Source organism: Corvus moneduloides, chromosome 1 (genome assembly GCF_009650955.1).
Source record: "Corvus moneduloides isolate bCorMon1 chromosome 1, bCorMon1.pri, whole genome shotgun sequence".
NCBI lineage: Eukaryota > Metazoa > Chordata > Aves > Passeriformes > Corvidae > Corvus > Corvus moneduloides.
In genome coordinates, this window is record NC_045476.1 from 53,816,738 (window position 1) to 53,843,591 (window position 26,854).

The window sequence follows — 26,854 nt, forward strand, 5'->3', positions numbered from 1 at the left end:
TTACTACAAAACTTTTTTTTATAAGGAATTTTTGCAAAACATTTACATTTTTACCATCAACTATTTTTCTGTTTCAAAATCATTATGTAGATTTAATACCCTATGCTGCACATCAATTCTTGCGGGATGACAATTCAGTGACATGCATAAAAAAACACCACAAGGCATTAAAATGAAGACTTAAATACAAATATTGTTGCAATAAAACAGTTATAAAATTGAAAAATAGGACCTAAACATCATGCTTACTTAACTTTGACAAATTAACTTTTTCTCCTAGATTACACACTTTTATTACTGCTCTCGTGAAAGAATGTGATAAATAATGACTTAACACCAATTGCTAATGTAATCGGCAACACATACACAAATCTAATCAAAGAAAGTATATTGTAAGAAAAAAACTATTCTAACACTGGAGTTCTACCATGGTAAATACACTTTGCACTGATAATTACAATAAAGCAAAATTGTTAATGGTGGCAAAGGGAATGAACAGTGAAATGCCATTAAACAAGATACTACTGCACATCTGTGCCCTATTACTTACAACAGCTATATCCCACTGAGTCAAATAAAGGACATTGAAATTTACGATCCTTTTAAGACAGAAAAGTGGATTCCGAATGGGATGCAGAACAGACTGGCAGAATGTTTCTAATTCCAGCGGTAAAATGTGCACCTGCTAACACAAGTTAATGTACTTGAGATGCTATGAAGCCAACCAGATTTAGATTTGGATACATCTATAATAGGGATTCATTGCAGATTAAAAATTACTTCAGTTTCCTATCTGCATACATAAGTATGCATGAAAAAATTACATATGAAATGGTTGTGCAGAATGCTTGTAAATTCAGTTTACAAAACGGTTAACTTTTAGGAAATATGATATTAACATTAGGAAAGTTCTTCTTTGCATAAAGTAATGTAGAGCACTGATTGTGAAGCATAATGATAAAATATATATTTGACGTTTCATTTCCTATATAATAAAATTAACAGTTAATACTACCTAATGTTCATCTGTATTAAATGTAACACCTAATTGATTCTGATGTTTTAAATCCAGATACATCAGTTAAGAGTACTTTAAATAAAATATACAAAATAATGTACAAAACCCAACTAAAATTTAAAGACTCTGTTACAAGTCTAAAAAAGCTTTAAGAAACTTGAAATTTATAACCACAGTGTAAAATTGTTTTTCTTTAATCTCAAAGCTTTTTATGTAAACTGAAAGTATAAAATACCCTCAGCTTAGTATTTTGCTACAAAGGGCTGGCCTAAAGTGTACACAGTGTAAACAATGGTATTTCTTTTGCTTCAAAAATACAGAAAACACCACAAGATTGATAAATTGTTCAGATGAGAAGTATATGCTCTTTAGGGAATGCACAGGGTACCTGTTATGTCTCGCAAACCAACAGCTACCACACAGATTCTTCCTTTCATAATTTGCAGGGGAAAGAAAAATGTCTTATTCTTCTTGCACTGTACTTCCTTTAGTTACATTAAAAATATTTTGGTGTATAAATCTCCTTAAAAATTGGTCATGAGAATTTATTAACAAATGACTGTAGATGTAAAAGGTTACATTTATGCCTAGGGGAAGTAATTAAAAATCCTGAGTATGAAATATTTGGCCATCTTTCCTCCTTGTACCTACTGGAATTTTCACATAGAAAATGCAATTTTTGTTGTTTCTTCCTTTTTCTTTTTTTTTATTTTACATTTTCTCTGTATTCACTGTCACATCTGAAAACGTAACCAAAGCTTTGAAACCAGAAGTCATGTCCCAAAAAGATAACAATATTTCTCTTTTCCCAGTTTGTTTTATGGTTGGAGGCTCAATATAAGACTTGATAGCTAACAGATATTTATTACCAGCCCTCATATTATCCTTGAAGAGAAAAAAGAGACAGTAATATTTAGGGGAAAAGAGAAAACGTTTACTTGCTTCTTTTTTTATTAAAAAATTAGTTTTTTTCTTTGGCTATTAAGTCAAAGCACAAAGAACTCAGCACATTAACCACAACATAATAAACTAGTATTTACAGAGAGGAGATACTGGAGAATGAGCTACAACACTCAATTGTCTGATTAATTTCCATGAATTCTAACAAAATTAAAACATTCGAACACCTAAGGTCGAGTTTTTAAGATTCAAATTATCTATGAGTTAAAAAATGGGCCACCGATGTTTTAAAATACAGAATCATCGAACCACAGAATGGTTTGGGTTGGAAGGGACCTTAAAGATCGTCCTTGCCATGGGCAGGGAAATACAAAATGAAATGAATTACCAAAAATTGACACAATTTTTTTCGTTCTACATAAAGATACCATTACTTTTGTAAATCTTATGTTAATATCCTTCTATGGTTTTATCTTTCCTACTGTTTACACTAATTCTACGTAACCCTAGCTCTCCACACGAAGAGAGGAATTAGAACTCACTGATTGTCGTTTATACACACTACTATAATGTAGTAGTCAGAATTAATCTGAGGCCCACCTCAGAATCACTTTGCAGCATGCATCACCCAGCTGCTATTGGAATAATTCCAAAACTTGAGAAAAGATGGCCAAAATTAACTGATGTGTTGTATGGACTGAGCAAAAACCCAAAATATATCCACTGTTGTTCATCCTGTATTCCATTTTGCTGTGCCTTATGGGAAAAGGATGCTCTCATGAAAATATTATAAATTTATCTTAAAAACAAAGTGCCTTCATCAAATGGTATTAATCCTAGTCAAGGTCCACCCAGTTTTACACTGATACTATCTGATTTTATAAACACATTAACATACAGTGCTAAAATAGGGGGGGTAAAGTTCACTTAAAATCATTACAGAATATACAGACATATAACTAAAAAAGTACAGTATGGAAATATTATTCCTCCATCTGTTTATCCAGTCATCAATTTGCGCTGTTTGTATTTTTGAAATTTTTGTCTTGTTGCACCGGTGTACACTTCCCATGCTGACCCTCCAACCTGGAACACTTACAGAAGTCATGACTGAAAAAAAGATTTCCTGCTCTGTAATCCACTTTACCAGCCCACTTCCATATCCTGAAAGGTATGTAAACTTAAGTGCAGCACTAGGTGTCCATATAAATGATCCTTTCAGAATTCTTCCATGTTTGTTGAAACGTTAGGGGTTGCTGGGTTTGAATCTTGAGAAATGGCAGCAACAGTGACAATTCTTGGAGAACCAAGAACCTCAGTAACTGAAGAGTCCAGTTCTCCTGAGGTAACAATAGCAAGGGCTGTTCCACCACCCTTCTTGTTCTGATGAGTTTTGACATGTTTCGAGAGATGGTCACTTCGCATAAACCTTTTAGAGCATTCTGGGCACTCAAATCTCTTTTCACCTTTTTAAAAATAAGAACAAAACCAAAACGTTACTGAAAGAGAGCACTGAACACTGCTTGATTACTTGAATCTCACCCTATTCTGTTCAACATCCAAAGTGTCTTTAAAAGGACACAATGTTTTCTTTTCTATCTGACTCATTTCCAGGTGCGTTCTGTTCAGTCACAGGCTTTTGGCAATCTACTCTTCACTACGGAAATGTTCTCAACAAATATTTGCTATGCTGTGATTATCTGGTGAAAAGTTGGAATTTCAGGACACCTGAGAATTTTCATAAACTTCCACAAACCTACCAGAGGGAGGGAGGCAAAAGCCCTCACAGAACAACTTGGTAGCATTTTTCAAGAATACTTTTGTTATTTAGATTACAGTGATGGGAAGTGAATTTGAAAACATGAATTCCAATGCTCCATGAAGATGTATGAAATCTACAGCAAGAGAGATAAATTCAATACATAAAAGGTCCTGTTATTGTTCAAATGTAATTAGTGCTTAGACACCAGGTGCTATAAGCTGGGCGAGGAGGAGCTAAAAAAATTTTATCAGCTAAAAGGCTGATAAAATCTTCAGCTTTTGAAAGGTTGACTTTTCCATTCTGAACTGTTAAGAGAATTTGCTTTATCAGTTCCCATTTGAAACTCCAGGAAACTTCCCAGGAAGACCAAATCTAATGTACGGACTAGGTTAGTAAATTTCTTAAGGACTGAGCTAATCCAAGTGAGGAAACAATAACCGTGGTCCATGGCCAATCCTACATGCCTGACCTAATTTGTTACATTTAGATCAAGCACGAGCTAATGTACACCAGCTATCTGTGATGAAATGGTCATCTTTTTCTAGCCCACATACAAAAGAACAGTTGGAACAGATCCCTTTTTATTTATATGATTTCACAGTCATCTTAAATTAATGAAAACTGCAATCTACCACTTCCTTGTTTTAAAGTTACTTTATTTGCATTTACAGGTAATTGTCAGGTAACTTAGTGAGAACCTTGACACCATTGTTTAACTATGGCCACTGTGATTCAGACTTGCTGTACTATGGCTATAGAGAGGGATAACCAACCTGTGTGGGTTCTTCTATGCCTTTGTAACTCATCACTCCTTGTGAATCGCTTGCCACAAAAAATCCAGTTGCATACAAATGGTCTTTCACCGGTATGCCAGCGCAGATGTGCTCGAAGATGAGATGTCTTGCCATAAACTTTTCCACATCCTTCAATATGGCAGATATGCTGTTTCTTTTTTCCTGGCTCATTGCTGCCTCTAAAAATATCATATATAAACAGCTAAGTAGTTATATTCTAAAACGTTACCAGCTATTAGGAGAAACATTTCATGCTAATAGATTTTCTAATCCCCATCTAAAGAAGTCCACACAAATGTACTTTCTAATAGAAAGCATTAAAAACCAAGGCAATATAGGACAATTTCACTCCCAAATGAGGCAAGCTGTGATAAGATGCTTAAATATATACTGATAAAAGTTACATTTACCTTCCTTCTCCCTCTCTGCAATTAGGACATGAGCAGGCAACTCTTCTCAGTCTCTTGCCAGGCTGCACTTCCTGGTCAGAAGCTTGTTGAGCTTGTTGCAGCTGAACTTGTGTTATCTGATCGGGACTAACAGCACCAATTGCTGCATTAGCAATGCCACCTACTGCTACGGTTACAGGAGCTATTGTGGCTTGCTGTACTTTTACTCCATCCTGTCCTTGCTGTTGACCTGTAAAATAAAAATTGTTTGTACCTTTTATTAGTCATTTCAAGAAGTGAAATGCCCAAATAAATTTGATACATTTTATAAGACAAAAATCCACCTAATGTTAAGGGAAGCCACAAACAAAATATTAAATCCAGCCTTTTCCTGAAGCACTACCTACCTGCTAGCCCTGTTTAATGTAATTTGTTATTAAAATAGCACAAGACTGCAAATTACTGACTGATACTAAGAAAAATTAACTAGTTTAACAAATGTATTCTTTTTCTTAAAAGCTGAAATAGATAAAATTTTACACAGAAATATTGTTCAGTCAATTGCCAATTAATGTCTCTCTAATAACCTTTGAACTGTATCTGCATTCAGAAAACTACAATTAGCTAATTAAAAAGGTGCTTTATGGCACTTAGAGAATTGTCACTTCTCTTACAATCTGCCTTGAATCAACATTGAGCCAGAAAGGAACTTTTGCAGTGAAAAAGAAACTTAGGACTAGACTTGAGCAAGATAACATACCAAAATTTTCTTGGGATTGGTGTTTTGCAGGATTTTTACCCAGGATGAGGTAATACTGGTTAGAGGTACAAACAGGGGGACAAGTAGCAAGAGCAGCCCTGGGGAAAGAGATGTGGTGTTTGGGTTGATGGCAAGCTGTACGTGAGTCAATAGTGTGCCGTGGCAGCTGAAAGGGCCCGCTGTGTGCCGGGGTGCACCCAGCACAGTGCAGTGAGCCAAGCGAGGGCAGTGACTCGAGGGCAGTCCCGCCCTGCTCTGCACCGCTGCAGCCCCACCTCGAGCACTCTGTGCTGCTTGGGTGCCTTAATGTAGGAAGGACATCAAACTATCAGAGTGTGCCCTGAGGAGGGGACCAAGATGATGAAAGGCTCGAGGGCAAGACTTACAAGGAGCGGCTGAGGTCACTTGGTTTGTTCAGCTGGGAGAAGGCTGAGGAGTGATCTCCACACAGTCTACACCTTCCTCAAGGGGGGCAGTGGAGCGGGAGGTGCTGCTCACCTCTCTCCTCTTTCTGGTGACCAGTGATAGGACATGAGGGAATGGCATGAATCTGCACCAGGGGAAGTTCAGGTTGGACAGTAAGAAAAGGCTCTTCACTGAGAGGGTAGCTGATCACTGGAACAGCCTCCCCAGGGAAGGGATCAAATGAAAATCTAAGACTGACTTGATGAATGAAGAATTCAGCTTCATTGCATAAGTCCATTGATCTCATTGATCTTCTTGATCTAAGGAAATCTGGATTACTGTCTTGATACTAAAGTAAAAGAAACTATTCCAATATATGTAAGAAATGTAGTTTCTTGAACAGCAGAGTAATATTACTCTGTTTATTTTAAAAGTTGGTATTATACAGTCCTAGAAAATACACTAATAAACCTAATGTGACACAGAGATATGACTTCCAGTCACAACATGACAACACTGAATGCCAGCCCTGCCAGTAACAGGACAAAATATAATTAGATACTGCCATTTTCAAAAATTCAGTGCCTTCATAGAACTGTGAAACTAAAGGAAATACACTCTCTCAATAAGAAAATAGTAACAGGCAACCAGAATTCTTCAGAGCAGAACACAATCTTTTAAGACTTGAAAGTCCTCAGTATTGAAGCATTCATTTAAAACATAGAAATTCCTCGGGGATAACATGAATCAGAGAGATTTTAAAGTGTTTTAGTGACTTCTGCAGCATCCATAACAGACACCACCAATGGGGATAAGACTGAGAAGAACGCTCTCTCTGAAGCCTAAACTGCCCAGCTACTGAGTGAGCTGACACACAGCCCAGCATGGGACAATGACTACTTTGTTCCCATGATTGCTGAGGGGCAATAGATGCTTGGACAGTCCATCTCGTGTAACACCATGCTACCAGCCAGAGATGAAACCTAATACACACCACCTAACACCAACACACACAGGCAGATAGGTTAGTACTGAAGAACACAATATACAGAGAACCTCCCAAAGTGACTTGACTTGTCACCTAAAGGCCACTGCTGGCTACATGAAATAGAATAAATCTGTTTTCTGCCTAGGTCACTACCAGGTTATTTTCATCTGAAGCACTGACCAAATCTTTCCAGTTATCTCCCTCGGCTTACGACGGGAAGTTGCATCTGATATGTCTAGATACGAAAAAACATGAATTCCTTGTCCTCTTAAGAAGGCCATAAATACTGACAGATGCTGAGAGTTTTCAGTTCTCTGAAAAGAGCAAGGACAAGCCCATAAGGGATAGTGTTTGAACCCTACTTGCTGTTGGACAGATAGTAAAACAAACAAAAAAACTCTAAAAGAATTCTGCTATCTGCAGCAAAGGAAAAATAATTACAGGCTTAACCTTGAGTGCAGTCCCCACATGTTTAGGGGAGAACCAAGTCTTTCTTTTCAGAATAGCAATGTACTGGAAATATATTTATTTCCCATACTTTAATGGGAAAGAAAAGCACTCATGATAATCCTTGAGGGAGAATATGACAGGGTAAGAAGAACATCATGATAAAAATGCAAAGAGTAAGGATCAAGTACTTTGGTCTATCAATGGCTGAAGATGATACTAGAGCTTCCAAAGAAAATGCTAGTAATGGGGCAACGCCTTGTTAGGCTGTTAAGCTGTTGAAACACTGACTAAGAGCTATAAATAGCCAAAGTCAAAAAAAGGCTAATAATTTTTTTTATATCTAATGCTTATCCTAATATGATAATATTAATATGATAATGTGATTGCTTGTGTTGAAAACCAGTTGCACTTTCTCGTGAGTCAGAAGGAAATGAAAAGGAAGAACTTGCTCAATGTGTAGTCTTCTGCAGAGCACAATCCACTCTCCATCTGTTAAACATACCCAAGGTGCAAACTCCTCTAATTCACAGAGCAGCAACATAAATGAAGAGCCTGTAAATTATCACTACAAAAGTTAAAGATACAACAGATATTGTGGCCTACTGCAGCCTCCTATTCTATTTTCATTATCAGTCACATTTTTGAGTACATTATTAAGAATTATACTTTTTTATTACAGTCTGTTAGAAGGGATGACTCCATCTATGTCAAAAAGTCCTACTGGAGCAAAGAAGTCCTGAGACCTAATCAGCCTGTGGTCAGAACTCAGCTGAAGAGGATAATTCTCTCTTTCTCTCTGATTTTATTGAATTGTTACTCAAGTTTCAATGCAACCATTCCCTGGGCTGCCAAACCAAGGCTTTTGAAGTAAGATGTGAGTTGAGGCATCTGAACCCTGAGGAGGATGACTACTTTTCTCACCCCATGACTACTGGCCAATATCCAGGACATAGATCTAGGATATGCCCAATCCACATTCATAGAGAAGCCCGTTCAGCATTTCTAAAAATCCAATCTATTTTGCTGATTCAATATGAACCAACTTTCTTTGTCCAAGTGACATGAGATTGGTCATCATGAGATGACCAACCACACAAGGGTCTTCTGATACTTTTTCAGAATATCAAGTACCACTGCTGACACACACTTCACCTGTTCTGAACTCTCCTTCTCCCATGTGAGGACAGGGCATATCCTGGAATACAGGATACACACTACTGAGCTACCACCCTAACCTATTTATTAAACATAATACAGTGACACATTTGAGTAGAAATTCTTCACAATAATTGTAAAAATGACAATAAAAATACAAAGGAGACAATGCCAAATAAGGTTGCTGAGGCAGACAACTACATTCCCCACACGGTTTCAGTTAAACAGTAATTAGATGACTGCTCTTTAGATAGCATTAACTAGTAGTAACATTTTCTAATATGAATGTTGATTTTTCTTCCTTAAATTAGTCTCGTGGAGTCACTATTTTAAACTCCCTTCCCTTGAATTCCACTTACTAAATTCAGAACAGAAGATTCTGAAGCTCTCAAAATATCATAAATACTGCCTTATTTGAAGCACCAGGCCACACCATTCAATAAGCAAATCTAATTTTTTGAGGTAAAAGAATAACTGAAGAAAGCAGACATATAAGATAAATATTCTTTGTCAGAGATTTACATAGCTATCAGAAAGCACTGGGAAGTTCAATAACATAATTACTGGACTAAATTTTTGTTTTGAACTCCTGAGAGAGCATCCTAACAAGCTAGCACACAAGTAGTACACAGGATAGAAATGTATCTATTCTCATTTTAAAGCTGTTAAACATAAAAGTATTTGTTCTTTGAGAATAATAGGAGTGTATTTTAGACCAGTTGACATATCTTTTCTCCTGAAGAAAAATCAAAAAAATTTCACAAAACAACTGACAGAACATGCCCAAAATCTCAAAGTGATTTTGTTATAGTCTTGAGTTGTATGGGATTTTTTTAAACTATATACTAGAATTCTATGGATCCCTAGGGGCTTTAACTTTCACATCACTTGTATTACACACGAAACACTTTAGTAAGAATTAAAGAGGAAGAAAAATAAAGGGAATATAAAGGGAAGATAAGAGAATTTAATTATTTCTTACATCATATCTACCAAAGAAAAGATACTGAGAAAACTTAAATGTTGATACGAGTTTGTCAGCAGCCTACTAAATTAAATGAGGGCAACTTCTAGAAGCTTGAAATAGTGAGGATTTTTCAGTTGAGAGGATCTAGGTATAAACTGGCTTCTTATTTGAAAAAAAAAAACAACCCAAACCCAACAAACCTGCTTGCTCTAAAAAGAGGTGGTTGAGATAATGTTATCCATACAGGAACAGAATGATCTCTTGACACTTTCTAGATGGAGAAAAAAAGGCTTATTAAAAATATTCCTTTCATTGTCTTACTAGAGGCATTAAATGCTATTTAAAGCCTTCCAGAAATGCTGCTACAATCATGAGATCACTTGACATTGCTTCTTCCTGACATACTCCAAACCACAAGACCTGATACCACTACACTTTGCCATTCATAATCAAACCTTTCAGTAACAAGAGCTCTCATGTTTCAGCACAGGTTTCAGAAAGAGGTCTAAACAAATCACTACGTGAGGGAACAAAGTCACACTTCAGTTCATCTATGTTATTCTGTACAAGTCGTGAAAGCAGTCACTGCACACTGACACCTGCTTTTGGAAGAGAAAAAGTTTTCTCAAGTTCCCATGATTTCTTTAATAATGATTTCTGAAATTGTGAAATATCTTGATTAACAAAATCATCACTGAACTTGTGTATGACTGAGCTTTATTGTACATACTGTCAGAATATAAAGTTAAGTTCCAACTGAATGTTACAAAATAATGTTGATACAAAATAACACTGATACTCAATTGCACTTAATTTCCTCTCAGGCCCAAGTTCTCTCTTGCTTTGGGATAGTAACCATTTATTTGACCACAGGACAAAATGCAAACAGCAAGGAAACCTGATATAGTACTTACTTTACAAATCAAGTGCAATAGGAGTCTCACTTATTGCAATATTACAAATATGATTATGACAGAATAGAAAATTTTTAAGCTTCTCAAATAGAAGAACCTGCATGATCTTAGTCACTAATCTTTCCCATTTAAGCCATTAAGTAAACGCATTACTTATTAACACAAGATACAGGATTATGATTGCACATCCTTTACTCTTCAGTATCATTTGGTCAGCTTTCCAATTTTGCAGTAAAATTGCATCTTAGCAATTAAAACTCACATATATTTTCCCCTGCACGAGTTTGTAACACATTCATGCAAGAAAATTCAACAACTTTAAGTAACTATTATGAAGCCAAATAATACACACACACGTATCAATCACATTTTTGGTTAAAAATTAATTTGCAAAACTGTAACAGCATTTGAATTATCTAAGAAAGCTAATGCATGGTACCTAAAAAGTACTTTTCTACAGAGTGACTGACCACTGGTTATTAGGCTTGGCCATCCATTATAAGTCAAACCAATTTCCTTTTACCACACACTATACCTGCTTTCCTATTCTTGTTCATCTGAAGTAGCAAGCAAGAAAGACTATTCTCTGAGGCAAATAGGGCAGAAGGGAAAGAAAATGACTTTAATGATCTACACAAATCATGAGAGTAAAGCATTAGAAAATTGGATCTTGGAAAGAAAAGAAATTTAAGACTAAGAAAAGGACACTTCAAAGTTCTGGTACATAGTTCCTCCAAAAAAATTTGATATACTTCCGGTTGCTGTTGTGCAACCAATGTTTAGTAGTCCAAAAGATGAGAGCATCAATGAGAGAGTTATCTCAGTAGGGTGCACCTTACTGCAAAATCTGAGAAACACTTTGCAAAATGTACCTAGAGCCACAGCAGCTAATGCTGCCAAAAAGAAAATTTGTTCAAGTGCATATTCTAGAAAGCAAAGAGAAGGCTGTAGTTAGCACCCATAATTCAATGCATATTACTACAAGACAGCCTGCAGAGTTCCAAAGCTCTACAGGCATCAGAGCTGATGCAGCAACTCACCCATTGACAACTCACTGATGCAAAGCAATGGGGAAAAGAAGTTTCTCATCCTCCCTTGCCCTGCATACACCAGGTACGGTAAGCTTGAAAACATCCTTTAATATTCTTTTTCCACAAAGACATACAGTAATTTATAATAAGATAATATCTATATACTTTATATATTGATTTATAATACAATATACTTATAATAACATGTCTATATAATATAATAAAATATAATGCTTTGACTAAGATATAGCCAAGATTTAAACATTTTTTAAGTCAGTGTCAATATAGTTAGAGATTCTCTTTTTTTTTTTTTTAAAAAAATCTACTACAAAGGAGGTTTCATGCTGAAGAAAGAAGCACAAATCATATTTTAAAATTACATCTATGCGAAGACAACACTGAATTTAAATATTTACACAGAAGATGATGCAGTATGCTGACAATTCTGCTCTCTCTTCTAAGCAGTGGTTAATAAAGATTTATGAAGAAACAGTATGTGACAAAAGAAGAATTCCCCAGAACACAAACAGCAACCATTGATACAAGGGACCCACACCTTCTGTAGAGAAGATCACTTTGGAATAAGGAGAACTGGATTGACCCAACTACTACAGGAAATTTGGGTCATCACAAATCACAACGTTGTGTCCAGATGCTACTACAAGCAGAAAGTTTCCAGTGCAAACTGCAGCATCAAATAGACATCCGTCTTTTCTACCTCCTACAGAGGCACTGCAGCAAGTTTGTATCTTTTGTCCATGGCTAACTTAGTCAAGATTTGTAGGAACTTGTTATACTCTTCTTCAAAAGCTTCCTAACTCTCAGTGTGTTAAAAAATTACCGAACAGCATAATAACCAAGTTTAACTTCTGTTGAAAGTACCACTTCAAGAGTGAAATTTAAGGCAATAAAGTTTAAGGGGTTTAAGCATCTTAAAAAAAATGAAGTCTGTTTCCTTTAGTGCAAGAATCATATTGGTAACACGAAACAAAACCAGGGCCCCAGAAGTTTCACCAAGTTACTTTAATTTTAAAAATGGAAGGCTTTACGCAAGTGCTTTAGGACAACCTGAGGGCACTCCAGTACTTTGAGCCAGAAAATAAGTTTTCACGGCTGGTAGCACCTTTCATTAAACTGAAAGAAAGTTTATTTTTTATTATTTTACTAAACATAGGAAGGAGCTACCACAAATACAACACAGAAAGACCCATACAAAACCAACATAAACATCAAACACAGAGCTACAGTTTCACAAAATTTAGTCTTGAACAACCAAATGGCAATGTCTCTGGTTGTTTTGGATACTGTAACTTCAAATGAAAAGAAAATATGTTTAATTTATTAAGTATTCTAAAGAAGGAGATGGAATCAGAAAAATAACTTGTTGTACTAAAGAAAAGAGACCCTTCCAAAAAACTCTTGATTTTCATCATCATTGAATAAATAGTCAAAAAGAAAATCATATTTAGGGTGAGTGTCCAAGAACACTTCTCTTCAGATGAACACCAGTAGTTTCCTGCACACTGAAACTTAGAGCAACAATTGAAAACTCAAGCAACAGCTGTGCTGCAAAGTATCAGACACATTACATGGAAACTCGTAGCAGATGTAAGAAATTGAGATTCTTAGATCTACTTTTATGGAACATCTCCCTCTCCCCCATCCCCCTGCACAATTCTCAGATTATTCTACAGCTTATAGCCACAACAGAATGTGGCCCAGTTCTTTCCTTTAACTCTTCCCCCTAACTTTTAAACAGGGATAGGACTAGAAAGAAACCTGTGGACTGTCAGTCTCCACAGTCTGACTAGCAGAGCTCAACACCTGACAAACTGAAACAAAACAAAACAAAAATCCCAAAACAAAACAAAAATCCCAAAACAAAACAAAAATCAAATACCTGTCTTACACACTTCTGCCATATGGAAAAAAACCATACACTCAAAGTGTCATTTTTTGCATCCCCATTCAATTTCTGAGTATTGCCATGAAGTAGTAATAACTGAATTTGAAAGGACAGCATTAGGCTAACATGAAAAAATGTAAGCTAAGATTCCAGTATGCTATTTGGATTTTGGGAAGTAGGACTGAGAGCTTTTCTGGTTGGGTGTTATGGGATTTGGACTATGCTTTAGCCAGCTTACATATTTTACACTTGACTAGAAGGTTCATGAATGTCCTTGAAGTAAATATTTTGGCTATATGAAATATATGTTGATCAAGATATAAGCAAATGTGCAAAAAAAAAAATGGCAAGGTGATTAAAAGGAATTTAAAGGATATTATCAGGAAAAAACCAAGATTCATGAACCATTTTTAAATATCTTACTGTGTAAGACTAAACTTACTGTGAGCCACAAGTTTTGGTTTTATTAACAGCCTACAGGTGAATACGCTGACCAATATTAAAACAAATTTGTTTATTAAAGATGTAAAAATGGAAACTTTGTTATAGCCTTCATCAGGCAAGGACCAACAAAACTACATATCATAGAATCACAAAAGAAGGGCCACATAAATCTGTAAGATCCAAACCAATAAAAGTTCTGACATTTTCTGTAACACTGTTAACCCTGTAAAACTGTTTACCTAGTCTTGTTTTTTTGGATCAGAACAAACTGAAAAGCTTCATGCTTTTGTCAGTTAGTTCCTGATGACCAAAGAAACAAGAAAATCAAGGCCCATATTTCTAAAACTTCAGTATTTTTCTCAAGGGAAAAGTGGTCACATCATCACTTGAAACTATAATTAAGGAAACTCAGGCTTGTACTTAACATATATCTCAAGGACTTTTTCGGCAGGAAGATCTTAACTGGTAATTCTCTCTTTACAACAAAACAATACTAGTCTGCCAACCTATGAAGATTAAATATGCTTGTTGGGGTGACACAGTTTTCCCGATGACCAACTGATCAAGGTGTATGACTGCTATCAACTCTCAGCAGCATTAAACATCAGTGGAAACTCCACTGTTAGGAGAGGATGCATACAGAAATCAATGTAACTGTATAACCATACCCCAAACTAACCTAAGCATGTGCTCTGATGCTACATTTCTCAAGAGACTACAGATGTCCAGAGCTACTGTTTTGGTGAAAGGGTCATAACCAGAGGAAAATATTAATTATAAAAATTATACTTTATTATGCAGTCCTGACTCCTTCCAAAGCTACTATGCTATAGCATATAAATCAAGCAACTTTTATTAACTAAATTATCCGTTAAAAATTATTGACCACTGAAAAAAGAGTTGTTTTTCAATAATCATAGAACATGCTGAATTGGAAGGGACCCACAAGCATCATCAAGTCCAACTCCTGGCTCTCCACAGGGCAACCCCCAATAATAACTCTGTTTCCCTTGAAATTAATATTCCTCTTAGAACACAACATCACATTTCATATATAGTTAGCTTTTTCAAAAATCACTGCTATTAAAAGGTTTTTAATATATAAAACCAGTAAGAATTGATTTATTTCATCTACTAGCTCCAAAATCACATGAAGCTTAGTACTCCAAAATTTAAGTTACAGTGAGGAAGCTGTGGAAATGAAATTTTGAATATGCTTCCTGTCTTTCCCTCACAGGTGGTAGTGGAAGAACAAGGAGGTTGGCTTAGTGCAGATCTAAGTATGCTTTAAAAAAGAAAAAAATACTATGAAGCTGTTGAAGATGTGCCATATCACTCAATTCACTTACTTGGCATTTTATGAACAAGAAAGCTTAACCAATTCATTTTCTGTTCTATACACTCCGATTTCTGACAATAGGGAGTGAGAGACGGGATGGCAAAACCCAATATTCTCAAGAGAGTGCATCTGTATTGATGACACACATAATCTAACATGGAAACATAGCTTTGGTAACATTGTTCTTTGAAGACTTTAAAGCTTACATTTTCTTCTTGAAGTTTATAGCATAGAAATAGCTCATTATAAACCTATTTCACCTGGCAATTATGAGCAAAGTTGGTACTTGAAATGGTTCCCCTTACCACTTTATTTTAGAAGTAATGATGAAGTCACACCTTGCTACTCACAGGTCAGTCAGAAAAGACTTGTTTTACTGAGGCATATTTACCAGGTTATTCTCCATGGGCAATTTATCTGAACAGGTAGACTGCAGATCCCTTAGGCATCAAGTTCAGGAACAGTATATTGACACTTATTTTTATGCTACCATCACCATGGCAAATGTTTGTTTTCACCGGCACAGTTTGTTGTTAAACTGTTTCTGCCACTGAATTGAATTTCAGTTTAAGAAAATCCCATAACCAAAGCAATTTTGTCATTAGAAGACTAAATGCTTCTCCTGTAATTACTTTGAAACATTTGAAAAGGATGCCAGCACTATAATATTCAGAACACTGTGGTTCTGCAACAATTCTCAGCTCAAGGCAACCTGAGAACAGTTGTGACCTTTCATGATTTTGGAAAAAGTATGCTACATTTCTATACTCCTCCCATCTACACTCTCAGAATGCCAAGTCACACACTATGAAGTAAAAAAAATCTAAGACAGACTCCTTTTTTTGCTTGTTGTTTTGGTTTTCTTTTAATACAGCTCAGTACTCTGTACTTATCTTTTTACTACAGATTCCACAGCTTGCACCTTGTTTCTTTCAAGATGTTTGCTGTATCTTGCTTGTCGGTGAACATCCAGGAAAACACTGCATGGTATTTAAAAAAAAAAAAAAAAAATCATGCAACCCCTGTCTTTCAGCTTCTTTGACTTCGACCTTTGGTGTTTATATTTGCCAGTTTGCTTGTATGTAATGTGGCTATTTTAAACCCTTTTCACCTTTTTACCACCTACAGGCATCCCTTTGCTTAGCTACACCACTTACTGAGTTCTGTTTCTTGACATACTCGCTATTACGTTAACACGAGAGGAGCCCCACAGGATATATGTTGTCACAAAAAGGAATTTTCTTTCATTCAACAACGTAAATGTAATATTCTAGGACTTTAGACTAAACACCTTCCCCTCCCTCAAAATCCACCATATGTAATAGAAAATAACAGAAGACTCTGAGCAGTATGAAGATTAATCAGGTATTTTAAGTTTTCTTAATAGAGGAGCTTAAGAACATTCATAAAAATGTGTCTTATGCAACAATTAAAACACAATATATTGCAGACAAATACTGAATGCATAAAAAAAATTAGGCAGACTCAGAATGGACAAATTCAGAGAAAATAAATCCATCAAGAATTATTAAACTTGTTAAAAAAAATCTATATATTTGGCTCAGGAAGATGCAGATGACTGAACAGTGGGAAGAGAATCGGAGCACTGTTGTATGCATCACCTGCAGTCAGCATGAGACAGGGTCAGAAACACTTTTGATTCTTATATTCATAGAATCATAGAGTGGTTTGGGTCACAAGGCACCTTTAAAGATCATGCAGCTCTGGTCCCCCTGCCATGGGCAGGGACATCTTCATCTAGATCATGTTGTTCAACGACCTACCCAACCTCACCTTGAACACTTCCAGGGATGGGGCATCTACAACCTCTCTGGAAAACCTGTTCCAGTGTCTCACCACCCTCAGAGTAAAGAATTTCTTCCTTATGTCCAATCTAAACCTACAATTTTTCATCTTAAAACTGCTGCCCCTTGTGCTGTTACTGTGGGCAGGTCATGGTAAAAAGTGTTTTTGACAAGATCCTGTTGTATATTGAAGGGCTGCAGTAAGGTCTCCCAGAGCCTTCTCTTCACCAGTTTGAACAACCCCAGCTCTCTCAGCCCATCTTCATACAAGATGTGTTTCAGCTCTCTGATCATTTTCATGGCCCTCTTCTGGACCTAACAGATCCATGTCTGTCTTTTAGTGGGGATTCCAGCACTGGACACACTACTATGGATGGGGTCTCACAACAGTGGCAAAGAGGGAGAGAATCACATCCCATGAACTACTGGCCTTGTTTGTTTTTATGTAGCCCAGGATACAACAGACTTTCTGGGCTGCAGGTGTACATTGCCAGCACATATCCCATTCTTCATCTACTAATATCCCCAAATCTTTCTCCACAGAGCTGCTCTCAATCAATTACTTCATCATGCAATCTACACTGAGATTAGGGACTCTCCCATCACAGGAGCAGGACCTTTCATTCAACCTTGCTGAAGTACAATGAAGTTCACATTGGCCCACTTCCCAAGCCTGCCAAGATCCCTTTGGATGGCATCCTTTCCCTCAAGCACATCAACTGCACCACTCATTTTGGAACTATCTGCAAACTTGCCAAGGGCACACACAACGCCATTAGTAAAGACACTGACAGTACTGGTCCCAGTATGGACCCCTGAGGGACATCACTGATTACTGATCTGCATTTGGAGATTGAATCATTGAGGGCAACTCTGAGGGCCTATGTCAAAAACCCTAACATAAGTCATGGCAGATGAAGTAGATTATTGTCAGCAGCTCTTCCTTTACCTACCGATACAGTCCCTCTGTGACAGAAGGCCACTGGATTATTCAGGCACGATCTGTGCTTTGTGAAGCCATGTGTGGTGTACATTTGGGACAGCATGTTGGCTGTGGCTAATCACCTCTGTACCCACGTGCCTGGACATAGCTTGCATGTGTCTTTCATGATCGTACCAGACACAGAGATGAGGCTGACTGGTTGGTAATTCTCAGGGGCCTACTTACTACCTTTTTAAAATTGGTGTGATGTTTCCCTTTTTCCAGTCACTGTTCCTGAGGGACATACAGTTAATCTAATCCTTTTTTTTCCTGTTTAAAGAATTTGATGGAATGCTTCAAAGTCCTCATCAAACTTTGACCCAGAATGACAGTCATGTCTAAACAATATATTGAGTCTTTGAACTGCAAGTCCTAAAACTAGTGACTGTCACACAAGAAGAGTTAATAAAGAGGGAAAGGGAAGAGAAAGCCTTGAAGACAGGCTGAAGCTGGATGCAGACAACTGGGAAAATGCACAAGAAACCAGGAGACCTCAAGGTACTGACAAATTACCTAACTACTAGTCACAGTGACATGAGAGTATCTGGCCAAAGAGAGAAATGCCTTAGTAGCTCACATTATTACAGAGTACGAAACAGAAGGGCAAGGCTCATTATATATTTTTAAGTACCCCAATAAGAACACTTGGCATTGGATTTCACTGTCATTAAGAACTAGTTTGGAGCCCACAGCACACCCCTACAAAAGACTTAAAACTCTCCAGCTGTACTATTTCCAAGCAACAGACTGTTCCACTGAACAGAAGTCATTGCTCCAGGTTATTTTGGGTGGATGAATTCCATATTCCCCATAATTCAGGCCATGTCACCACTCATCTTCAAGAAAATGCCCAGAACTTGCAAGGTGATGGAATCTGATGACTTTTGCTTAAAGCAAGTAAAAAATGCTTGGAACAAGTATACATAAAATACAAATAACATTTTTCACTATTTTAAAACAAAATCGTCTCATTCACTTTTGTATGGTGCAAACACCTCCATCATCACGTCACAATATTACTCTAAGACATATAATTAAGGTAGATATGAGTTTGATCTATTACTTTTTTCCTCATAAAAAAGAGGGAATTATTCTGAGGGAAAAAACAAAAAAAACACCCCAAAAAAAGAAAAAGAAAAAAAAGAAAAACACCAAAACAAACCAAACAGACAAAACAACTTAGCCTATCAAAAGGAAACAATTTTATTAACTGTTTATTTTTCTTAGAATCAACTAGTACTAAAATCAGTTCCTTTCACATAGTCCCTTATATTGTCAACTAACACATCTAGACAAAGAGCCTGAAAATAAGCTTTGAAAAGGCAAAAGATACCTTATTTTAAAAAGGGGCTGGGGACAGGAATCCTTTGAACTTGCATCTGCAACTCTCACAGCAGAAGCCTTCAAAAAAGGCAAGGGTACTCTGCAGTATCTGCTTGTCCCCAAGACCACAGGGGCTAAATTCAGGAAGTTGCCACCTGTAACATTCTAGGCTATCCCCTTCCAAGGGGAACCTTGTGCAGAACAACTGACAGAGCACAGAAGAAATACTTTGTACAGAATTAGCTTGGTAAAAGGCTATGACAGGTCCTGATCCCTTAGCAAGGCAGGTATTAGCAGACCTGTGAATGTTTGAGCAAACAGTGGTTTTTATGTAGCCTGTTGTTTGACTACCTCTTAATTAAACAACTGTTTAAAGACCTGGTTTTAATGCTCAGAAACTTAACTGGATGAGAAGATTAAAACTTTCTTCTGTACATTTAATTATACCTTTGACTGACACTTTATACACCTCAATAAAATTTTACAGAATCACAGATTGGTGTAGACTTTAAGAGACCTCTGGAGGGCATCTGGTCCCATCACTCTGCTCAAGCAGGGCCACCTACAGAAAGTTGTCCAGGACCATGTCCAGACAGTTTCTGAATATCTCCAAAGATGGAGAATTTGCAACTTCTCTGGGCAACCTGTGTCAGTACTCAGTCACTCTCAGAGTAAAATAATACTTTTCATCATTGACACTGAAGTTTTCTCTCAGGCCAGAAAGCAAAACAATGCAAGAACTTCTCTGCTTTGTCCTCTGTTTTGACCACATGCAACATACAACTCAAAGTATGGTACTTACCAGGATCAGTTTTTGAACTCTTAACTGAAAAACACAACAAAAAACCACAAACACACTTATACATCTTGCTAGGTTTACAGTAGACTTTCAGTAACAAAGGTTATGAAAGGTAAACCAAAGTATAGTATTTACCAGAAGATTTTAATGTTTTTCTTCTCAATGTGAAATTTTCCTCTTTTGGAGTTTAGAATCCATTTGACAAAACAGTAACAACAAAACCCCCCCCAAAACACAAAAAACACAACTCCCCCCATTTCTCAAAAATTTTTATAAATTAACAATTCCATTATAATTTTAAGCTAAGTATTTTTTTGCTTTACTAGTTCATTTACTACTGAAAAACTACAGAAAAAAGAAGTGTTTAAATATCTCCCTGTGGAAATAACTAGGAAAACCACTGTTCATGGAACAGAAATATTACACAAATACAAAAACATTTATTTATTGTGATTTTTTATTGTGATTTTTAAAGTTTTTTTCCTAGAAACTCAGCTGGCTTGATTGAAGGGGTTTAATTGAAGGACAAAGTAACTTCTTTTCCTTAACAAAGTTAGAGCACCTGAATCAATGCATGGGATGAGTTCCTCCCTCAGCCTTCTCCTTAATATCTTCTGGACATCCTCCACACAGCTCATTTCTAACACCTAACTTCTACTGCTCATTTGTGGTGATTGATCTACTTGTGGAGAGTTCAGCTTATTTTCAAGACACTTCACACTGGCAAGCTCAGGTACTGCAGGAAAGAAATACCAGTCTGCAGATATTGAGGTAGCTGAGCTGTTTATTTTTTCAAAAGGTTTCCTGCAATGATGCCTGGGAATAACAACAACAACAAAAAAAACCAAACAAAAAACATTTCAAATAAAAACCAGCAAACCTGAGGAAGTTAACAGCCCTGATCAAGTCAGCTTATTCTTTTTAAGTGGCAAGCAAAGTTTATATCTTAGCATATTCGCAATTTTTTATTTCATAACCATTCTTTCCTTGGAATCTTAATACAGCATTAAGGACTGCACATCATGTTCTCCACTTTCCTTTCCATTCTACCACATCTCCCATTCCCAGAGTGTAGCATCAGGAAGTTTCACAGGACAGAAGCAGAGATAAGTAAGAGAAGAAAATTACTACCAGTCTCTTGCATTCACACGGCTTGTTGCTTCTCTGTAACATCAAGTCTTGGGGAAAAAATAATACCTTGTTGACTAGGGAAAGGAAAAAAATGTCAGAATACTTAGAGGGGTGGAGCAACTCTCCTATGAGGAAAGGCTGACAGAAATGGGGTTGTTCAGTCTGAAGAAAAGAAGACTCTGGGGAGATCTTATAGCACCCTCCAATACCTAAAGGGGTTACAAGAGACTTGGAGGGGAACTTTCTACAAGAGCATGTAGTGACGGGACAACGGGGAATGGCCTTAAGAAGAAAGCAGGTAGGTGTAGGTTAGACATAAGAAAGAGGGTTTTTTACAAAGAGGCAAATACTGGACCAGATTGCCCATAGAGGTGGTGGATGCCCCGTCCCTGGAAACATTCAAAGCCAGGCTGGATGGGGCTCTGAGCAACCTGGTCTGGTTGAAGATGCCCCTGACCACTGCAGAGGGGTTGAAAAGGTCCCCTTCAATCCAAACTATTCTATGTTTCTATGATTCACTGCTGCCAAAAAAATTATAGAAACAGCCATAAGGCCTCCTGGGAGCAGGGCGGGAGAGAGTGGGCACAGTGAAGAGGAATTCAGTGGTCACAAAATGTAGTCTAGTTAACATACAAACACTGTATGACTAAGGCTTGGCTTGTCCAGGACCATTCTTGTGACTCATTCCCCTTCTTTCATCCTCAAGTTACCAATCTCAATCCCTTCATTTTCCAAAAGACATCATATGCAAGCACAAGTAAGGTCAATATAACCAACAAAGAATATATTCAGAATCTCTTGCTCTAATTCCTGCTAGTGTGTACTAAACAGTAGTACACCATAAGTAAGCAGAGAAAAAACCTAAATAAAGAAAGGTTCTTCCTGCAGCCCCAAATCTAGGCTGTTCCCAAAGCAGGCTTCCTGCAAAGAGCCCCCTACCAAAGTACAGACTTCTATCTAAGAAAATGGTCAACCAGCACCTTCCCATCAAGAAAAAAAAGTGTTCCAAGGTAAATAGCAAGGTGCACAGCTATAGCTAACCAAAACTTCTCTTTGAACCATTACAGCTAAACACAAGGTCAAGATTTTACTTCTGATTACCCAGATTAAAGTTTGAGTGACACTCCTTAAACAAGCCAGGTTTAGTGCATCTAACTCAGCTCTTAGTATAGCAACATGCCATCCAGTGCCACTAAGTACCACAGCAGACTAAATTCTCCCAACAGCAAATTTCTTTCTACTGAACTGTTTAGTCTCCTCAAAAACATTTCAATTAAAGAGAACAATCTTCTGCCCAGTGAAACATTTCTCATCTTAGTATATGATTATAAAAAAGCCAGACCATTTAGGAATTAATATGATACTAATGTTTGCTTATGCAGACTGGACAGCAGTTAAACACAGTGTGCTTTTTCTTACAGTTTTATACTAAAAAACCTGTGCTGATAGTCAGGCTGTTGTTAAGAAGAGTTTATTGTAACTACTACAATAAAAGATTTTTACTTCTATGACATAAACCCAAGCTTAGGTAAGTAGCTATCAAGCTGGCAAAAAGAACTCCTACCTAAATCAAGTTTTATCTGAAACATTAAAAGTCGGCAAATTTTACATAGTTGTCCTTGTGAGACACTACAGAGACCTTGCACAGACCAGCATAATCAAACAGGCATTTCACAGTCCATATCAAAAGTTTAGCAGCAAGTACTGAAGTACAGTCACCAGTTGGTTTTATTATTTGTTCTAAAGCAAGCCACAGAAACTATGCTATGTGCAAGCACACCTTATTCCACTCAATCTCTTTGCAGAACTCAAACTTTATGAACTACTGCAGAATGCAACGAGTAGTTCCATATGAATGCATGCCAGGAAACAAGATAACCCGGGTTACATACTGTCACTTCTCATTCTACATACCTTAAAAAGAGATTAGCAATACTGACTGGTTGGAAAAAGCTTTTTCGTGTTGTTTTTCAAACATATCAAAGCTCTAACAGTAAAGTCTCATGTTCACTTCTGGAGCCTACAGGTCTTTAGTAAGATGGAGGACAGAATCATTTAAGCATAGTTTATCAAATACAAACAGTTCCATTTCAATTAACACAACTGGTAATATTAACTCAGTGTTTAGCAAAAATATCAGCTGTTTTAAAATCTGAATTTTACTGGTAAGTGAAGTGTAAGATATTTCCTCACAGTTAAGGGTTTAATGTTTATTACAGAAAATTTTGAAAAAAAAGCATTAATCTAAAACCATCTGGTATTCTTGTAACAATAAAAAGAAACCCAAACCAAAGCCACAACCAACCACCTCAAACAAAACAAAACAAAACAAGCCCACAAACAAGCAAAAACCCAAAACTATGTCAGACCACTCACCCGCAACGCTGGTAATGGTAACAGGAACTCCTTGAACTTGAACACCTGCAGCACTCAGGTTGGCAACACTTACTGTTTGAAGATTAGGTACTGAAGCAAGCTGGGCAGCATTCAGAGTGATGGGGGTACCAGCAACAGCCACCGGAGCAATCTGGGCAATGGTTGTGCCACCACTTGAAGACACAGGGGTAATGGTTAGCTGTTGGGGTAACCCAGCATTTTGAACTTGAAGATTTGAAAGGCTTTGCAGATTCTGAACCTGCACAGTTTGCCAGCTGATCTGTCCTGATGGTGTTAAAGTTGGAGCCCTGATGAGCACCTGAGTTGGGCTCACTGCCTGCAGCTGAACATTCTGCAAAGGCTGCTGCTGGATGGTCTGTATAGTCTGCCCTGACTGGAGCTGAAATGACTGTGGAGGAATGGCCTGAATAATTTGCTGTTGAGGCTGCTGGATCTGTATCTGCTGCAGAATAGGCTGCCCTACGATCTGGACCTGCTGAAGGGAACCTGACTGATCCTGGACATTCTGTAGTCCATTGGACTGAAGCTGACTGGAGCTCTGGGCTTCGGAGTCCGTAGCAGTTGTTTGAGGTTCTTCAGTCGCCTGCTCTGAACTGCTGCCTGCTGTGCTTGTGTATTGGCCTGTTTCTGCAGAGCTTACCAGTGTGTCACTGCTAGTCAGAGATGTTGAGGCAGTGGTTGTAGCGGTGGAAGATGAGGAAGGAGACTCTGGCATGGTACTACCAGAGGCGGAAGTGACAGGTGTAGACGCCAGCTGATTTCCATTGGAAACGCCACTCTCAGTAGACTGGCCAACTTGCCCTGAACTTCCTCCAGTGGCAACGTTGTTAATCACAGGCAACGCCAGGGTTACCCCACCAATGTTTATAGGTAGCGTTGTTACAACTTGCGCCTGAGTACCAGGAATAGTTTGCAGCTGCAGCGGTATGGAAACACCAGGCCGAATTTGGACTGGAACTGTCTGATTTGCCAGGTTTTGAGCAATAACATTTCCCGAAGCTGTCCTGTTTGCAGTTGTGAGGATAGCTTGATTATTCCCTGCAGGAATAAGCTGAATCTGACCCTGTATGTCTTGTAGACCAGTAGCATTAGATGGATTGATTTGACCTTCCGTTGTCTGAATCTGTGGAATCACTTGGTACTGGACACTACCGCTTGGATTTTGTACTTGAATGACTTGGAATTGTCCCGGGGTCGTTGTAGAAGAATTGCCCGATTTGGTTTTTGAAGGAGATGTACTTCCATTGTTACTGCTGGAGGGACTTGCTGCACTTGAGGCAACAGAAGATCCTTGTTGAGCAACATTATTTTCTTTTGAAGCAGAAGGAGCAGCGGCAACGAGCTGCCAAGCATTTCCAGCAAGCTGAGTTGTTACCAATTCCAACTGCTGTGGCTGATTCTGAAGCTGCACCAAACCTTGATTTGGGTCTATAATAATCTGCTGCTGTCCAGTTCCTTGATTCTCACCAGGAGTTCCTATTTTGCTGCAAGTAGCTGCTAGCAAAGCAAGAGGTGAAGGCTGAGAATCCTATCCATAAAAAGAGAAAACAGACAGGATTCAGGAGAAGAGTGCAAGTATGAACCATCAGAAGTCAGCATTAAGGTTTGCACAGGAAGCCAAAAAAAAAAAAAAGGTGCTTCTGCATATGATACAGCTCTGAATAAGGAAGTATGAATTGCAGTAAATAATCTTTAAACATGTCCTTAAAAGTCCCTAATTATCAGTGATTATGTGACTGCCAACACCTCAACTGCATCCTTATTTCAGTCCTTTTTCCCCCTTAAAATAAAGAAAAAAAAAATTTTAAATGCTTCTATTACATGGAAAGCAGCTGATCACTACAAAATCCAATCAAACAAACATGTCCAGGCAGTAAAAACATTGCACCCAACCGTGTTTCATCCAACCCAAAGAAAGATGCCCTGAGCAGGAAATGCTGTTAGCTGAATATTTAATTTTAAATGCTAATAGTTTGGGCACTTCCCTATTCGGGTGTGTGTTCTTTACCTGTGAGCCTCCAGTTTTCCCTTTTTTATTATTATTGTTGTTATTCTCTGCCTCGGGAGATTTCTCTCCCTCTGTGGGCATAGTTTCCTCCTTCTTTTGATCTGCAAAAATATCAAGTGTAACAGGTTAATTATTCACCTTCATTTATACAATAACAAAATCTACGAGCATATCCTTTTTGGTCCCAGCTTGTTGCTTTTGCCTCTTCATAAAAACAACAGTACAAATCATTATTACAAAAGAACGAGTCGTAAGAAACGTGGTTTGAAACCCAACCCATGGGGGCTGGAGAGTTAACACCCAGAAAGGGGAGGTTTGGTTTCCTCTCCCAGAGACAGCAGGAAAAAACCACCCACAACCCTCCTCCTCCTCCTGCCCCCTAAAGCATCGACGGCCACTGAGTGGCCGCCGATGCTTTAGGGGGCAGGAGGAGGGTTGTGCATGGGAGGGAAAGAGGGAGGAAAAGAGGAATGAAGGAGGGAGGGATGTGCACAGGAGGGAGGGTTAGCGAAGAAAGGGGGAATGGAGGAGGGAGGTACGGAGGAGGCAAGCCGGAGGGGCAGGCAGGAGAGGAAGAGAAGAAAGGGGGCATAAGAGGAAGCAGCACGGATGGGCGGAGGGGCAGCGAGAGAAGAACGGGGTAAGAAGGGGGAGAACAGAGGGAAGAAAAGGGGGAACCCGGGAGGGCGGGATAGAGGGGCGATGAAGGGTGGAGGGAGGAGCGGAGGGAGGGAGGGGTGTGCACAGGAGGGAGAGAGGGAGGGGGTTACATACCGCTCATCCCGCATTAATGCCCCGCTGAGGCGCCGCTCTAGGGGGGAGGAGAAGGAGGAGGAGGAGGCGGAGGGTGGGGTGGGGGTAGCGGGGAGAAGGCCGGTCGCAGCCGGAGCTGGGAGGAGCGGGACGGCCTATTTTTCCACGAATGGCCGCCGCTGGGCTGTGGCGTAGCTGCCTTTCTCTCCGCCCGCCGCTGCCGCCGGCCTCAGCCCGCCGCCTTGAGTGACAGCCGGGGGCCGGGGTGGGCGGTGCGGGGGCGGGGCCCGCCGGGGCCCCAAACGACGCCCACTGAGCAGGAAATCGAACCCAGCCGCCGGCCCCTCGGTCGCCCCGCTCCGCCTCAGCCCGGCTCCCCACGCCGCAGGCACAGGGGGCGGGCCGGGGGCGGGCCGCGGCCCAGGGCCCTCTGC

General features: G+C 38.6%; 1 protein-coding gene across 1 annotated transcript; it reads right to left on the reverse strand.

The window, feature by feature from the left end:
- SP4 (Sp4 transcription factor) lies at window positions 1-26,854 on the reverse strand. The gene is made up of 6 exons (XM_032109969.1): window positions 26,442-26,854; window positions 25,668-25,768; window positions 23,639-25,187; window positions 4,885-5,113; window positions 4,454-4,653; window positions 1-3,384 (listed from the first exon to the last, which is right to left on the reverse strand). Exons 1-6 carry the CDS (start codon window positions 26,446-26,448, stop codon window positions 3,137-3,139), a joined length of 2,334 nt encoding a protein of 777 aa, XP_031965860.1. The 5' UTR covers window positions 26,449-26,854; the 3' UTR covers window positions 1-3,136.